Below are 19,651 nucleotides of genomic sequence, written 5' to 3' on the forward strand. Positions count from 1 at the left end.
TATCATCACTTTTATTTAGCCAAACACAAGTATTTTCCATCATTTGAGGAGTTTACCCCCATCCAAAAAATATATAAAAATGTTTATTACCACCCCCACCCCAAACTACTACGTGGTGGATCTATGTCTCTAAAAATTTACTATTTGTGGCATGGAAACAGTTGCAAGCAAATGTGAATGCAAAATTTACAAGAAAATTAACTTGGCGTTGCCTGGGATGGAAGTGGCATATAGTAATCAAAAAGTGCTCAATATCCTAAGTATGACAGGTGTGTCTAAACATAACAAAAAAAGAACACAAGATATGTTTCACCTTTACAGCATTCACCTTCCTTGAAATTCTCTTTCCAGACTTCTTCACTTGTGGACCCCATATGCTCGGCTTGTTTTATTTACAATTTATCTCGTTTTGATTCCGACATTATTTGTTTCCAAAATGTTTACTTTTTTTTTTAATGTTAAAAGTTGTGACGCTCTTATTCGTAAAACCATAAAAGAAATGATTGCAATTTGAAAAAAAAAAAAAAAAAAATTATCATTTCTTGCCTCCTTCCACATAAAAGAAAAAATTGTTAAAACGTGCGTGATTGATATTTATTACTCTTTCCAGAAATATATAACTCCTCCGTCCAAGAAAAAGTCATCTTCACCATCTCGGATTCAATCCACGTCTGGAAGTGACGAAAAGAAAACTGAACAGAAAATTGAAATGAAAGTTGGTAAAAAAGAGGACCTGGAGATTTTATTTCCTGATACTCGGTCAGTTTCTAATTTTTTTTTTTTTTTATTATCACAAACTTTACATGTGTTAGGGGTGGGGGGAGTATAACATTTGTCTAATGGATACTATTGATATATATCAGGGGAAAAATTAAAGAGCAAATTCCCTGCATAGAATTTGCTTGTTTTTATGGAAAATCAGATGTAAAAACATTTTTTTACAAAACAAAATAGGACCAAGTAAAGATTAGATATCCTGTAGCAGAAGACGAAGATTGGCGAACATTTCAAGTGACACCGGTTGTTCGACCTTGACATTGCCGGTGGTTGTTTGTAAACACGTCAAATGTTCACGAGCAAGCTTTTTTTAAAAATATATTTACAAAACTTTTTAAGATTTAAAAGAAAAAATATATATTTACAAAACATTTTTTTTAATATTAAATATTTACAAAACTTTTTAAGATTTAAAAGAAAAAATATATATTTACAAAACATTTTTTTTAATATTAAATATTTAAAAAACTTTTACGGATTAAAAAAAAACAACTTTTTTCTATTTACACAAAACTTTTTTAATGTAAGTAGCAAAACAAATGTATTTAAATAAATGGGTTTCTTTTTGAATGCGTTTTTTTTAAAATATATTCACAGAACTTTTTTAATAAAACTAATAAAATAATTATGATAAAAATAAATAAATAAAAAGAATGAGCTTTATTAATTACAAAATATTAATTGAGAATTTCAAATGCTAAAACTTATTTGTATTTAATTTGCCCTTGAGGAGAAGTAAGCAAATAGCGAGTTTTTTTTGTTTTAATAAAAATAAAAGTTATAAAGATTTTGTATCTTGTGATACTACATTTCATCTTTATAAAAATAAAAGTTATAAAAAGACATGTGAATAAAATAATATATTTTTAAATCTCGATTGTCTATACTTGTTGCTTATACCTGTGATTTTATTATGCATAAAAATTGCCTCGGTCTAGAAGGATTTCTCCTTCACTGACTACTGGCATACTTCGCACTTTCAATAAATATTGAATTGTATTAAAAACGCACACAGAAAAACGCGCACACACTGTCCATAAAAGTCAATCTTGGTTGTAAAAACCTGCAAAACATTCGCAAAAAGCCGAACAAGTCAGTTATTTTACATTTGTTTCTGCCATTAAAAAGTTTGTTTTAAATAATTCTATTTAAAAGTTTTTAAAAATATGTATTTTTTTTAATAGAGAGAAGAGATCAGCGTCCAAAATTCTCAGTTATAATATTGGTTTTTAATTCTCATTCTTTTTATTTATTTATTGAGTTATTTCTTTATTTTTATCATAATTATAATTATTATTAGTTTTATTAAAAAGTTCTGTAAATATATTTTAAAAAAAAAAAAAGCACTCAGAAAGACACCCATTTATTTAAATATATTTTGTTTAAATACATTCGTTTTGTTACTTACATTAAAAAGTTTTGTGTAAATAAAAAAATTTTTTTTTAAATCCTTAAAAGTTTTGTAAATATATTTTAAAGAACTCTTGCTCACGAACACTCGACCATGTCTGCTATTTGACATGCTTACAAACAACCACCGGCAATGTCAAGGTCGAACAACCGGTGTCACTTGAAATGTGCGCCAATCTTTGTCTTCTGCTACAGGGTATCTAATCTTTACTTGGTCCACAAAATAATTAACTAATTGTTATGAGATAAGCTGATATACCTATTTCGGGAATAATGGACTTATCCAGAAACTGTTAAATATAGTAGTTCATGGCAGTTATGGCCCCAGAATCATGATGTGTACTTTTATAACATACTTTTGTGAATACACTTTTTGTTAACTATACCACTGTGTTTGTCTTGCTTATTATGAACCTGCAAGACTAGAACACTGGAGATGAGGAATTAGTTGGTCAAATTAATCGGAAGCTGACTAGAATAAGATATAAATAGTGTTAGAAATGAGTTTCAAGACATTACAGTTGATATGATCATTTGTATACAGCACAAGTTTCTTAATGCTGGTTCACAAATATACCTCTATACTGTGTACAAAGTGATGTAGGGGAGGAGACATCGGCAATGATCATGTTGCAGTCAGAGAAGAGCATGCAGTGTACTCTTCCTAGTTCTATCCAAGTTACAAGAACCAAAGTCACAGAATCCAAGCTTCATACAGCAAGCAAGCTGCTTAATGCTTGTTATTTGTGACTTTGGCATCTTCATTTTGCATCAGTTTTCAAATAAATACACATTGATGTTTATTATAGAGTGGAGAATGTTTCATATTTATAATCATCAGAGTCAGATTTAGTATGCTATTTTATTGCCAATAACATGGTATAATAATGACAAATGAAACTTGACTAGTCTGAAACCAAGTTTGACTTGTCAGCTTAAATGCTATTTGGGCCTGACTTAGAAAATCTGACAAGATAACTGTATGTGGTGAATAAGATTAAAAAACTTAATTGTTATACTATTAAACAACCAAATCAAGCCAAACTTAGTTTGCTGTGTGTTGTATAGCATATAATCTGTTTACATAACTAGTATGATGGGTCCAGATTTTAGTATATATTAAATATGAAATTATTTTTACTGCTAATACATAGTTAAATCAAAATACAATGTTTCGAACTATTAAAATACTATTCAATGATAATGTTTACCCATTCATTTATTTTTTATAATCACTTATGTTTGAATGCATGTTTTGAGATGTGGCATCATGCCAAAGTTATAATTATTTTGTTAAGGTTAATATTTTTATCTTTATTTAAAAGAAAGTCCAAATAGCTTATTGGTAGAAGTAGACTGAAGATCTTTATTTAAAAGAAAGTCCAAATAGCTTATTGGTAGAAGTTAGACTGAAGATCTCAATATTTTGGTTTTAATTTCTGATCATGACATCCGCATTCTTCTTGGGAATTATTTCCTATTAAGCAATATTTTTCACTTCTAAAAGTAAAGATCTCTGATACTTCGAAATTGCACAATATACTTATTACGTTTAAAAAAATTGTGACTAACAGATTGACAAAATCAATCTTCTTCTATATATATAAAAGCGAAAATGTATGTATGTATGTATGTCTGCTAAAATCTTTTGACCGACGGAACAAAAATTCACAAACTTGGTCTCATATGAAAGCCCCACCCTCTTGACGACAAATATAAAAAAATTGGCCCAAAAGGACAATCAGAAGTGCGTCAACTGGTCGATTTTCTGCAGGGGGGGGGGGCAAAAAAGTGACATTTTAATGTTAAACATTACATATTTTTAAATCGATTTATAACTGCCCCAAAAAATACGGGCGCCAACTCTTCTACATAAAGTGTACACGGGGCCGTCTAAAGTTATTAGCACGTTAAAAATAGTTAGATACGATAGTTAAACGAAAAATAACAAGCCAAAAATGTGAAGTAAAAAACAAATACGCTTACAAAAAATATTAACAATCAAAGTTTTTACAAAAAAAACCCAGCCAGACGCCATTTTCTTTTTTAGTAACACTCTTTAGAGTAAGGAAGACGAAGTGAGTGAGAGAGAGAGAGAGAGAGAAATACACAAACGCAAACAGAGAGAGAGAAAGAGAGAGAGAGACAGATAAAGAGAGATGTCTAGACAGGAAACGAAATACGTAATTTAATAAACGCTACACGCTGAATCATAAAAAATGTGAAGTAAAACAAAAAATAATATGCTTTAAAAATTATTAACGATCGATGTTTTTAGCATTACTTCATATTCTTTTTTTTTTATCACTCTTTAGAGTAAGGAAGACGAAGAGAGACAGACAGAGACAGAGGGAGAGGGAGATAGAGAGAGACACACACACAACAACACATAGGGAGAGAGAGAGGGGGGAGAGAGAGAGAGGGAGATATGTCTAGACAGGAACTGTTTTAAAATGTAAACTAATAAGAGTGATTGTATTTGTTTTTCGAGTAACGTTTGTTTCTACGAAAGATAAGACCGCTGGAATTCTAAGAACATCTACATCTTAGCCAAAAGACCATGTAAACAGGTAATAAATGTTTTAGTTTCAAGAATTTATTTTTGTAAGACGAAAAGAGAGAGATAGAGAGACAGAGAGAGAGAATTCTAAGACAGGTTAATTCAATTTTCTCATTGTTTATACAGTCCCGAGCAACGCCGGGTAGCCCCGCTAGTTTATATATATAAAGTAATGTTGGTTTATATTCGGTTGACAAGAAAGTTCTTGCGGTTTTTAACTTTGGAGTTCAGATGAACATATTTCGGCTCAAACAAAAATTTATTGATTGAAATAAGCACCATCAGAATGAACATACTTTTGCTAACACAAAACAAATGTATTTCTGCCAGTAACGTAAAAGTCTTGCATTCTGGTGGCGATGAAGTCGCTGAAAGCATTTTTGATGTCGCTTAGGTTTTTGAAGCATTTTTCATGCAGAAAGTTGTCGAGATGCTTGAAAAAGTGGTAGTCGGTGGGTGAGAGGTTTGGAGATTATGGCGGATGAGGCATTTTGTTGCCCAATTTGTTCAACTTCTGCAGGGTCGGTTTAGCAATATGTGGTCGGGCATTGTTGTGGAGAAGAATTGGGCCTTTTCTGTTGACTAATGCTGGATGTTCTTACCGAAGTTTCTGATGCATTTTACTCATTTGCTGACAGTACTTCTCTGCCGTAATGATTTCGCCTGCATTCAAAAAACTAATGTATAAGATCGGTTGCAGACCACCAAATAATCAGCATAACCTTCTTTTGGTGCAACTTTGGCTTCGGGAAATGTTGTGGAGCTTCGGCGGTGTCTAACCACTGAGCTGAGTGTCGCTGGTTGTTGTAAAAATCTCACTTTTCATCACAAGTTACAACCCGGTCAAGAAACGAGTCATTCTTGTTGCATAAAAGAAGGGAAGATAACACTTCATAACAGCGTTTCTTTTGGTTGTCGTTCAATTCATGAGGCACCCATTTATCAAGTTTTTTTGTCTTTCCAATCTCTCTCAAGTAGTTGAAAATTGTTGTATATGTTACGTCTAATTCAGAAGCATTTTTGACTTTTGACTATTCTACACTCTTTAACCCTTATCCTTGAGTGGCCTATCGGCCTTGATAAGTGGTGACGTTTATGTAAAAAAAAAAAAATAAAAAAAAAAGCAAGTTCTTGAACAGTTGTGCATGGATTGGCTTTGATTAAGGCTCTTAATTGATCATTGTCAACATCCGATGGCTGACCACTATACTCATTATCTTCAAGATTCTCGTTGCCGCCACAAAATTTCTTAAACCACCATTGTGCTGCGCATTCAGTAGTGGTTCCTAGGTCAAATGTTTTGTTGATATTGCGAACTGTTTCAGCAACTTTTCAGCCCAGCTTTAATTGTAATTAGAAAGTTTTGCAAATTTGTTTTTTTTTTCCATCTTGTATTCAATGTTTTGAAAAGAAGATATAATTAAGCAATGCAAAGTCACATTTTAGAAAACAATTTTTTTAATGAATTTATATAAGAAAATTTGAAAACCTGAAAATGTTATGAAATGATAAAATCCCTTTTATTTATTTATTTTTGTTGTTGTTATTAAATTCAGAATTTTCGCCAATAACCTGGCTTTATCAAGGATATGTCAGTCCGATTAAGTTTTTTTCTTCTTCTTCTTCATAATGATGTAATAAGAGGTTGATAACTCCCGAAGAGAAGATACGTCTTGTCTCGGTAACTGTTTATATCCGTGTGTTGTCGCTTGGTTTAAGCGCGACATTTAAGCAATGCAAAGTCACACACTTTAGAAAACATTTTTTTAAATAAATTTAAATAAGAAAATTTGAAAACCTGAAAATGTTGAGAAATGAAAAAATCATTTTTATTTACTTTTTATTTACAAGGAGATTTATCAAGGAGATGTCAGTCCGATTAAGTTTTAATTAAGACCTAATTGTTTTAAAATGATTGTAATTTAAACAATTAGATAGAGCGAAGGATGCTCTTTAAAATTTCTAAAAATGAAAATGTCTCTGTGTGTATGTGTGTCTCTCTCTCTGTACATTTTCCTACCAAATAACTCTGTCAATTTTCGGTCTAGAGACTCAAAATTTGACATATGGGGTATTGAGATTTTGGAAAATCTGTTTAATCAGGTTATTGGCAAGAAATTTTGCTGTTAAGGGGTCAAAGTTCAGCGATTTCACCTTTGAAAACTCTATCAAACTCCTCCGCAAATTTTTAGTCTAAACACTTGGACATGGATCTAACTTTATAATTTAATTTGAGCCCAAAATAATAAATGCTAAGGGGTCATAATTGGGGTCAAAGTTTAAAAAAATTGACGTCTGCGGTCTCTACCAAATTACTAAGCCAATTTTTGGTCTAAACATTTGAAATTTTACATAAAGTGTATTCAGACATAGGGCAAACTTTTTAATCAGGTTTTGACCGAAAATTTGGCTGCTAAGGGTGCAAAGTTCAAAAGATTTGACCGTTACAGTTTCTAGCAAACTACTCAGCCAATTTTGGGTCTAAACATTTGAAATTTTACATAAAGAGTATTCAGACATGCAGCAAGCTTTTTAATCAGTTTTTGGGCAAAAATTTGTCTGCCAAGAGGTCAAAGTCGAAAGAGTTGACCTTTGCAGGCTCTACCAAATTCCTTCACCAATTTTGGGTCTAAACACTTTAAATTTTAGATGTAGGTTACTTTGGTATGGGTAAAAAATTTTAATTTGATTTGAGCTCAAAGCAATAAATGTTAAGGGGTCAAAATTGGGGTCAAAGTTAAAAACAATTTGGCCCTTTCTGTCTCTACCAACTTTTCTCTATGGTAGTTAAGGAAGCCTATTATATAGAAAGGCATTACCATATATTTGCACACTTTTTAATATATACATATGCACATAAAGTTATGAACAGTACATAGGGCCCAAGCAAAGCCAGGTTAAACTGCTAGTTATATATAAAGTAAAGGTATTATTATGGAAACTTATTTGAAATCAAAATAAAAAATTCTGCAAGAACTTTCTTGTCAGCCTAATATGTTTATATATTTTTGTGTACAAGATTCACTTATTAAAAGAATCATTATTGATTTTGAAACACTGCTGCTAGATGTAAGGGCTATATTTAGTTTAGTTTTATGCGAAGGGGAAAACAGGCTATGGAAGCCCTTCCTGAAAATTCAAATACCTCCTAATTTTGTGAGATTTTAACGAAAAGTATTAGACATCAATTAATAAATATCCTCCAATTTTCAATTTCTTTGGAGTATTTTAAAGAGTTTTTAGATGCATAATACTTCCCATTTCCAAATTCAAATATTTCAAATTTGCGTTGAAATTGATCTATGATCATCAGACATTTGAGAGAGATTGGAAAGACAAAAAAAACTTGATAAAATGGGCGCTTCACGACTTGAATGACAACCAAAAGAAACGCTGTTATGAAGTGTCATCTTCCCTCCCTTCTTTTATGCAACAAGAATCACCTGTTTCTTTACTGAGTTGTGATTTGTGGTGAAAAAAGGTGTTAAACAAGATTCTTTGAATTTCAGTTTCATTTCAAGAACCCTTAAGACTTAAATTTAAGACATTTTCTAGTATCAAAATAATATAATGAATTTTGATCAAGTTTAGACTAAGGATTCTAGACATAAAGTTTAGTATTATTATATCTTGATTGTAATCTTTGTAAGAGTACAGAAAAATAGTGCAAAACTGTTCTATTGCGGAGTTAATCTTGCCTATCCTGAGACGGGTACTCTTCTAGTCTAAATGATTAAATGCCAAATGTTTTTCACTTATCATAACTATATTAATATCAAAATATTTTTTATAATGCAACATAAGATTATAAGTACAACTATAAGTAATTTTTATTTGCATCTTTATTTTACAAGAAGTTTTTAAAAAAATTAATATTTTGTAATATAGATTTGTTATTTGTATTGTTATTTCCCATATAGATGGAATATTTTTTCAGCATTAATATTATTATAATATTAATTACACCGATTTAATAAAAACAAGTATAGTGTTTTTAAACTTTTCTTAGAATTTAATGTTCATTAATTTTCGAGGGAGATAATTTACATGAAAACTTCCGGTTTAAACTTTCAGTATCAGTAAAATGTTTTATGTCAGTGGGATGCTGAGAACAGATACTATACTTTAATCTTAGCTAAAACGTCATGGAACTATGAATAATAATATTTTTGTGACTAAATGAAAAAAAATGTGATTCAATTGGAATATCTTTTAATGGGGTGGGTAGTGTAATATCAATTCTATTGTCATAAGACTATACTCCCAGGAATAACGCTCTCCTTTTTAAGGAGATGGGAAAATCATCCCAAGTATTACATCCTTTATTATTGTATTATCTTTTATCAGGGATGAGTAATAAGAAATTATCTTTGAGATCTTTGAGTTTAGGCAGAATCCTCCCAAATATTACATCCTCCTTTGAAGAGGGAGAGTAATGTTGTGTCTGTTTTGTTGTCATGAGACCATCCTCCAAGGGACTACACTTTTCTACCTCTTTTTGTTTTGCCAGCAATGGTGTAGTATCTGTTCTGCTATGATGTCATACTCAATGACATTATCACATTCTTTTATGAGTGATATCTCTAGACATTACCTCCTCTTTTGTGGGGTGAGTAGTGTAAAATCTATTCTGTTATCATACCATTCTATGAGGCATTATCTCCACCTTTGAAGGGGGGGGGCAGTATAAAATATGTTTATTCATACGTTATGGTACCATCCTCTCATCATTACCACCTTCTTTTTTAAGGGGAGAATTCTCTCGGGCTTTACCTCCTCTTTTGGTGAAGTGTAGCATATATGTTCATTTATCATGATACATTTCTCCCAAGCATTATCTTCTCTTTTGGGGAATGAGGCAGAATAGTATCTGTTCGTTCTTCACGGGGCTCTATGGACAAATTTATCTTTAATTGACCTTTGACAGCAAAATATTTTTGTTTACTAGCCAAATAGAAAAGTTACTAGCCAAACTTACATAATTTTTGGAATATGACATCTTAGTTCTGTGATGAGTATGTACATCATAAAGATGTTTTTGTGTGTTTTTTTAAATAAGTGTAATTCTAAATATACAACAAATTTTATGGTGATACTTGAAGGTATAAACATTCTTATTTCTTCAGATATTTTTAAAAAAATTCTTTGTTAAAAAAAAAGTATATTGTTCTATTAAACATTTATTGTTTAAATAATTTAACTTTGTTTGTTTTATTAAAAATAAAGGTTGAAAGGATATTTTTCATTCAGTAGTGAGCTTTGCAAGATTGTCAGGGAAAGAAATACAATCGCCAAAAGATAAGCGTTTCATTATTTCTAGTTGCCACTTTGAAAAATCACTCGCAAATGCGACTGTTTCACTCGCAATGTAGAGCCCTGCTTCATGATACCTTTTTTTATTTTTTTATTTTTTCAAATTAAAAAACTTTTTTTTTTAAATATCTCTTCTGTTGTTGAATCTCATCTTTTCAGACATTATCTCCCTTTTAGGGAGACGACATGAAGTGCAGCATATGTTCTTTGATCATGATACCATTCTCTCTGTCATTACTTCCTCCTTTTGGAGAGGGTGTCTCAGTAGTAGATGTTCATTCACCATAATATCATCTTTTGAAAAACTATGCAAACCAAGGGAGCATATATTTGCACATTAATTTACATTATGTAGAAATATTTGTTAGTATATTTTGAATTTTGGACAAATTTTGTTTTTTAAAATTTTTAATGTTTTTTTTTAATATTGTTTTCCTTTCATATTCTGAAATGTTTAGTGTGAAATCGCTGCCCCCAGTAGTTGTAGTGCCGACTGACATTCGTCCTGTGCCTGCTGTTACAGTGAATCATTCTTGTTCATCCCTGATTGCTCCAACCATCGTGTTTTCATCACCCACAACAGTGTCTGTAAGTCCAGAATGTGTTGTTCAACAACCAACGGTCACGACGACACCACCACCAAAATCATCACCACAGCTATCAGGTCAGTCAGTACATTTCAAAAAGCTTTGAATCAAAACGGACATCATGAGTCAAATTATCAACTTTAAAAGTAATATGAACAAACACCTTGCTACATAACTCTTCACTTAGGATGCCCGCTATAAATCTGGCCCCGAACTCTCAGTAGCTACTTAGGTTTTGATTATAATCAGCTAATGTACTTCCTAACTTCTGGTGTAGTGCTGCTGAAAGCAGTGGCAAAATAAATCAGTTCCTTCGCTTTTTTTCTCTCATGCTTATATCTTCCCTGTGCATGTATTTTTTTTTTATTTTTTTCCCATCTTGTTTTTTTCGGTCTTATTTTAATTAAGAATTATTGAAATCAGTTTTTTCTTTTTTTATTTAATAACCTTTAAAAATTGTGTTTTTTTCGGTCTTATTTTTATTAAGAATTATTGAAATCAGTTTTTTTTTGTTTTTTTTAAAAGACTTATTTAAAACCCGTTTTAAAATATTTAAAAACTATTTTGGAAATATTATGTATTAGATAGGTTTTTTTGTTATGTTTGAAATTTTGTTATTTTGATTTCAGTAATTTTATTTTTTATACTTTCATAAACATATGTAAATTAAAATAAAAACCTTTATTTTTAAAATTAAAAAAATTCAGAATACTTTTCTTTTTATAATTTCATAAGCATATATTTCTTGCTGGTGGGAGCTTGGTGAATGGCAGCAATCAGGCTGACTTTGGTGTTGTGGGAGGTCATGTTGGTAATGTTCTCAAGTATCACCAAACGAAGTAATCCACCAGGATCAGGTTGGGGGACAAGGTGGGCTAGTGAGTACAAGGTGGGCTAGTGAGTACAAGGGTACAAAGTCATAGCAAGCCTGGGTCTCTTTGGACTTGTGGGCTGATACCGAGTCCTGCTGCCATACCCAGGGTCTGCCAGCGGCCATCTGATTGTACCAGGGGATCACTACACTCTTTAAGCACATCCAGGTACACTTTGGTGTTAACTTTCAAGCCGACTTCGAAGATGTGAGGTGGCATAATGTGACCTTCACTTGAAACCATACCAAAGACCATAACCATGACCGGAAACTTTGTTTTCACCACCCTGGGCATGTCCCTCTTATTCGTGGCAATCCAGTGATGCATTTTGAGTGTGATGGCAATGGTCCTGTTGTCATAACTTGGATCAGTAGAGAGTATGAGTTGTACAGTGGCGCATCTCTAATCCCACGCGTTAAACATTGTGTTACTTTCAGACATGATAGAAGGCTCCTATTGCTCTTGGGATTTATACACAACTGGCCAACTAAGTAGATGGTCTGCAACAAAAAAAGAAAACTGGCTTTCATCAAATGGAAATGGAATCATGTTGTCCTTTCTATGGTGGTAATTTTATTGTTCCACCCTGTATGTAATAGTGTTTTTACCTGAAATGCATTTATTCGAAAATATGGTATACTGCACAAGCACCTACTTGTGACAGCGGATTCTATGAATGAGAAATCCTTCTATAAGAAATAATGTTAAAAGCTTAAATTTCTTTGGCTGCCATTGTTTGCACATTTAAAAGAAAGTTTGTTGTTATAGAAACAAAACTGGTAAGTTTATATTCCTTTCTCGTCTTGCAAAAAACAATAAAATTTTTTATTTTCCTTCCAGATTCCTCTAATCCTGTCGTTGTGGTCACAAGCTCCATCAATGCAATAACAACTGTAGCCACCCAGATCTTGTCCACAAGCCCAATGGCTAGTGCCAGCAATCCACAGTTCATCTCCGAGGCCTTAGCAAAACAGAAAGAACTTCAGAAAACTCCTACCAAAAACCTGGTGCCTGTATTTAAACCTTTTCATAAATTCTCTCCCTCTATGTATAAGCCACTTGCGCCAAAGCCTTTACAAATTTCGCCAAGTACTCATCGGCATGTTTCTCCTCTTTTAGAAAAAAAAACAAAAAAAAAACGCAATAGTCCTCGAAAGCAGGAGTTACAGCAGAAGGCTCGTCTCATATGCCCGAAAGAGTTTGTTGTCAAACCTTTCCAGAAAGCCTCCCCCAAAGTTTCCTCCCCCTCGTCTATGTACAAACCCCTTGCCCCTAAACCCCTACAGATTTCTCCACCTGGCTTTCGACAGGTGTCTCCTCTTTTGGAAAAAAAGAAACGCAACAGTCCACGAAGACAGGAGTTGCAGCAGAAAGCTCGTCTCATATGCCCAAAAGGATTGGTTATCAAGCCACATTTTTCACCGACTAATAGGGCGGCATATGGTCTCAGAAAACGAGCAACACGGTCACCGAGAATGGCCAGAAACGGGGAGCCGAGGACTATATTGCCTATGAAGGCCTCTCCAAGTTCAGGCACGGCAAGCGTTTGTTGCAATCTGAATTTTGATAGACTCGAGAAGGTTCCAAACATGTCGAAAGGCTCCAGTCCATTGAATAGCAATGTTTTTTGTTCAACGCGTTCTGGAGGAAGTGGCAGGAAAACTGTGAATCATTCCGTACCAAACTCTGCAACGAAAGGCAATTGGCAAAATTCAAAGTTGTCAGACAAGCGCAGTTCAGGCAGCAGTTCTGCAGGTGGAATGGGTGGAGGAAGTGGCTCTAATGCCACCAACCAACAAGATGAGGCCAGTTCGTTGCAGAATGGAGACAGTCATATCGCAGATCTTATGGCAGCTAGCAGCACAATCAAGTATGACCATTTTTATTTTCTTGTTTCGTTTAATACATTCTCAGTTTCTTTTAAATTTACCTTGATTAACCTTTATATGATAATACACCCAGCAATTGTTATCACCCTCCAACATATTTTTAAAAGATAGGATCATCCGGTAAGCAAAGATTGTGATTGATGTGAACGCAAGGTTCTACGGACAAATTTATCATTAGTTGACCTTTGATGACTAAATATTTTTGTTTATTAGCCAAATAAAAAAGTTACTAGCCAAACCCACATGATTTTTGGACTATGACATCTTCGTTCTGTGACGAGTACATACATTATGATTATGTTTCTGTATTTTTTTTAATAAGTGTGATTCTTAATAAATGCTGAATTTTACGCTGAGACTTGAACGTATAAACATTTGAATTTCTTCAGTTGTTTTTTAAACAGCCTTCATTAAAAACGAGTATATTCCATTAAATCTTTCATTTTTTAAAATAATTTGACTTTACTCGTTTTATTAAAAAAACAAATAAAAGTTGAAAAGACATTTTTTACTCGGCAATAAGCTTTGGAAAATTGTCGGTGAAAAAAAAAACAAATAAGCATTTTATTATTTCAAGTTGCCACTTGGAAAAATTACTTGCAAATGCGACTTTAACTCACAACGTAAAGCTCTGCAAGGAAAAAAAAATTATGATTTTATCCATTTTAAAATAAATTGTTCCAAAATCATTGACTAAACAATTTTAAATAGCAACATTCCATTGACTAAAACAATTTTAAATAGCAACATTGCATTGACTAAAACAATTTTAAATAGCAACATTCCATTGACTAAAACAATTTTAAATAGCAACATTCCATTGACTAAAACAATTTTAAATAGCAACATTCCATTGACTAAAACAATTTTAAATAGCAACATTCCATTGACTAAAACAATTTTAAATAGCAACATTTCATTGACTAAAACAATTTTAAATAGCAACATTCCATTGATTAAAACAATTTTAAATAGCAACATTCCATTGACTAAACAATTTTAAATAGCAACATTCCATTGACTAAAACAATTTTAAATAGCAACATTCCATTGACTAAAACAATTTTAAATAGCAACATTCCATTGACTAAAACAATTTTAAATAGCAACATTCCATTGACTAAAACAATTTTAAATAGCAACATTTCATTGACTAAAACAATTTTAAATAGCAACATTTCATTGACTAAAACAATTTTAAATAGCAACATTCCATTGACTAAAACAATTTTAAATAGCAACATTCCATTGACTAAAACAGTTTTAAATAGCAACATTCCATTGACTAAAACAATTTTAAATAGCAACATTTCATTGACTAAAACAATTTTAAATAGCAACATTCCATTGATTAAAACAATTTTAAATAGCAACATTCCATTGACTAAACAATTTTAAATAGCAACATTCCATTGACTAAAACAATTTTAAATAGCAACATTCCATTGACTAAAACAATTTTAAATAGCAACATTCCATTGACTAAAACAATTTTAAATAGCAACATTCCATTGACTAAAACAATTTTAAATAGCAACATTCCATTGACTAAAACAATTTTAAATAGCAACATTCCATTGACTAAAACAATTTTAAATAGCAACATTCCATTGACTAAAACAATTTTAAATAGCAACATTCCATTGACTAAAACAATTTTAAATAGCAACATTCCATTGACTAAAACAATTTTAAATAGCAACATTCCATTGACTAAAACAATTTTAAATAGCAACATTCCATTGACTAAAACAATTTTAAATAGCAACATTCCATTGACTAAAACAATTTTAAATAGCAACATTCCATTGACTAAAACAATTTTAAATAGCAACATTCCATTGACTAAAACAATTTTAAATAGCAACATTCCATTGACTAAAACAATTTTAAATAGCAACATTCCATTGACTAAAACAATTTTAAATAGCAACATTCCATTGACTAAAGCAATTTTAAATAGCAACATTCCATTGACTAAAACAATTTTAAATAGCAACATTCCATTGACTAAAACAATTTTAAATAGCAACATTTCATTGACTAAAACAATTTTAAATAGCAACATTCCATTGATTAAAACAATTTTAAATAGCAACATTCCATTGACTAAAACAATTTTAAATAGCAACATTCCATTGATTAAAACAATTTTAAATAGCAACATTCCATTGACTAAAACAATTTTAAATAGCAACATTCCATTGACTAAAACAATTTTAAATAGCAACATTCCATTGACTAAAACAATTTTAAATAGCAACATTCCATTGACTAAAACAATTTTAAATAGCAACATTCCATTGACTAAAACAATTTTAAATAGCAACATTCCATTGACTAAAACAATTTTAAATAGCAACATTCCATTGACTAAAGCAATTTTAAATAACATTCCATTGACTAAAACAATTTTAAATAGCAACATTCCATTGACTAAAACAATTTTAAATAGCAACATTCCATTGACTAAAGCAATTTTAAATAGCAACATTCCATTGACTAAACAATTTTTAATAGCAACATTCCATTGACTAAAACAATTTTAAATAGCAACATTTCATTGACTAAAACAATTTTAAATAGCAACATTCCATTGACTAAAACAATTTTAAATAGCAACATTCCATTGACTAAAACAATTTTAAATAGCAACATTCCATTGACTAAAGCAATTTTAAATAGCAACATTCCATTGACTAAAACAATTTTAAATAGCAACATTCCATTGACTAAAACAATTTTAAATAGCAACATTCCATTGACTAAAACAATTTTAAATAGCAACATTCCATTGACTAAAACAATTTTAAATAGCAACATTCCATTGACTAAAACAATTTTAAATAGCAACATTCCATTGACTAAAACAATTTTAAATAGCAACATTCCATTGACTAAAACAATTTTAAATAGCAACATTCCATTGACTAAAACAATTTTAAATAGCAACATTCCATTGACTAAAACAATTTTAAATAGCAACATTCCATTGACTAAAACAATTTTAAATAGCAACATTCCATTGACTAAAGCAATTTTAAATAACATTCCATTGACTAAAACAATTTTAAATAGCAACATTCCATTGACTAAAACAATTTTAAATAGCAACATTCCATTGACTAAAGCAATTTTAAATAGCAACATTCCATTGACTAAACAATTTTTAATAGCAACATTCCATTGACTAAAACAATTTTAAATAGCAACATTTCATTGACTAAAACAATTTTAAATAGCAACATTCCATTGACTAAAACAATTTTAAATAGCAACATTCCATTGACTAAAACAATTTTAAATAGCAACATTCCATTGACTAAAGCAATTTTAAATAGCAACATTCCATTGACTAAAACAATTTTAAATAGCAACATTCCATTGACTAAAACAATTTTAAATAGCAACATTCCATTGACTAAAACAATTTTAAATAGCAACATTCCATTGACTAAAACAATTTTAAATAGCAACATTCCATTGACTAAAACAATTTTAAATAGCAACATTCCATTGACTAAAACAATTTTAAATAGCAACATTCCATTGACTAAAACAATTTTAAATAGCAACATTTCATTGACTAAAACAATTTTAAATAGCAACATTCCATTGATTAAAACAATTTTAAATAGCAACATTCCATTGACTAAACAATTTTAAATAGCAACATTCCATTGACTAAAACAATTTTAAATAGCAACATTCCATATACTAAAACAATTTTAAATAGCAACATTCCATATACTAAAACAATTTTAAATAGCAACATTCCATTGACTAAAACAATTTTAAATAACAACATTTCATTGACTAAAACAATTTTAAATAGCAACATTCCATTGACTAAAACAATTTTAAATAGCAACATTTCATTGACTAAAACAATTTTAAATAGCAACATTCCATTGACTAAAACAATTTTAAATAGCAACATTTCATTGACTAAAACAATTTTAAATAGCAACATTCCATTGATTAAAACAATTTTAAATAGCAACATTCCATTGACTAAACAATTTTAAATAGCAACATTCCATTGACTAAAACAATTTTAAATAGCAACATTCCATTGACTAAAACAATTTTAAATAGCAACATTCCATTGACTAAAACAATTTTAAATAGCAACATTCCATTGACTAAAACAATTTTAAATAGCAACATTTCATTGACTAAAACAATTTTAAATAGCAACATTCCATTGATTAAAACAATTTTAAATAGCAACATTTCATTGACTAAAACAATTTTAAATAGCAACATTCCATTGACTAAAACAATTTTAAATAGCAACATTCCATTGACTAAAACAATTTTAAATAGCAACATTTCATTGACTAAAACAATTTTAAATAGCAACATTCCATTGACTAAAACAATTTTAAATAGCAACATTCCATTGACTAAAACAATTTTAAATAGCAACATTCCATTGACTAAAACAATTTTAAATAGCAACATTCCATTGACTAAAACAATTTTAAATAGCAACATTCCATTGACTAAAACAATTTTAAATAGCAACATTCCATTGACTAAAACAATTTTAAATAGCAACATTCCATTGACTAAAACAATTTTAAATAGCAACATTCCATTGACTAAAACAATTTTAAATAGCAACATTCCATTGACTAAAACAATTTTAAATAGCAACATTTCATTGACTAAAACAATTTTAAATAGCAACATTCCATTGACTAAAACAATTTTAAATAGCAACATTCCATTGACTAAAACAATTTTAAATAGCAACATTCCATTGACTAAAACAATTTTAAATAGCAACATTCCATTGACTAAAACAATTTTAAATAGCAACATTCCATTGACTAAAACAATTTTAAATAGCAACATTCCATTGACTAAAGCAATTTTAAATAGCAACATTCCATTGACTAAACAATTTTTAATAGCAACATTTCATTGACTAAAACAATTTTAAATAGCAACATTTCATTGACTAAAACAATTTTAAATAGCAACATTCCATTGATTAAAACAATTTTAAATAGCAACATTCCATTGACTAAAACAATTTTAAATAGCAACATTCCATTGACTAAAACAATTTTAAATAGCAACATTCCATTGACTAAAACAATTTTAAATAGCAACATTCCATTGACTAAAACAATTTTAAATAGCAACATTCCATTGACTAAAACAATTTTAAATAGCAACATTCCATTGACTAAAACAATTTTAAATAGCAACATTCCATTGACTAAAACAATTTTAAATAGCAACATTCCATTGACTAAAACAATTTTAAATAGCAACATTCCATTGACTAAAACAATTTTAAATAGCAACATTCCATTGACTAAAACAATTTTAAATAGCAACATTCCATTGACTAAAACAATTTTAAATAGCAACATTCCATTGACTAAAGCAATTTTAAATAGCAACATTCCATTGACTAAAACAATTTTAAATAGCAACATTCCATTGACTAAAGCAATTTTAAATAGCAACATTCCATTGACTAAACAATTTTTAATAGCAACATTCCATTGACTAAAACAATTTTAAATAGCAACATTTCATTGACTAAAACAATTTTAAATAGCAACATTCCATTGATTAAAACAATTTTAAATAGCAACATTCCATTGACTAAAACAATTTTAAATAGCAACATTCCATTGACTAAAACAATTTTAAATAGCAACATTCCATTGACTAAAACAATTTTAAATAGCAACATTCCATTGACTAAAACAATTTTAAATAGCAACATTCCATTGACTAAAACAATTTTAAATAGCAACATTTCAAAAAGCGATATTCGTTTTATGGATTTTTTTTTTTTTTTTTTTTTTTTACATAGGCATAACCGCTTATCAAGGCTCAGGGACCACTCGAGGATAAGGGCTAACTTGAAAATTAAAAAAATTATAGAAATTAAAAGTATTTGTTATATTTCTATTACAATTGCTGTGCTGATATTTTATCTAAAAGGTTGTAAAACCCGCCTCTACAACAAGTCAATCAAGTCAGTCCCTTTGAACATGAAAAATCATTACTGTATTTACAATAAATGTATTTTCTTGTTGTAATTAGATTTAAGTTGAACAATTCTTCACATAAAAGTATGAGTTTTTTTGTTTTTTTTTGCATAGGCATCACCACATTATCAAGGCCAAGAGGCCACTCAAGGATAAGGGTTAAAGAGTGTACAGTAGAAATTGGGCAATATAGTAATCATTAGTAATGAAAATTTGGTAAATT

General features: G+C 30.2%; 1 protein-coding gene across 1 annotated transcript in view; it reads left to right on the forward strand.

The window, feature by feature from the left end:
* The first annotated feature begins 577 nt into the window (after positions 1–577).
* LOC145291970 (uncharacterized) overlaps positions 578–19,651 on the forward strand; it is a 36,334-nt gene continuing 17,260 nt past the window's right edge. Inside the window, exons 1-3 of the mRNA XM_080137910.1 lie at positions 578–759; positions 10,519–10,724; positions 12,360–13,389. Of these exons, the coding sequence (XP_079994036.1) occupies positions 710–759; positions 10,519–10,724; positions 12,360–13,389 (1,286 nt within the window). The 5' untranslated portion in view covers positions 578–709. The remainder of the gene's footprint in view (positions 760–10,518; positions 10,725–12,359; positions 13,390–19,651) is intronic.

This window comes from Euprymna scolopes, chromosome 13 (assembly GCF_053919585.1).
Source record: "Euprymna scolopes isolate OS-2025 chromosome 13, ASM5391958v1, whole genome shotgun sequence".
Lineage (NCBI taxonomy): Eukaryota > Metazoa > Mollusca > Cephalopoda > Sepiida > Sepiolidae > Euprymna > Euprymna scolopes.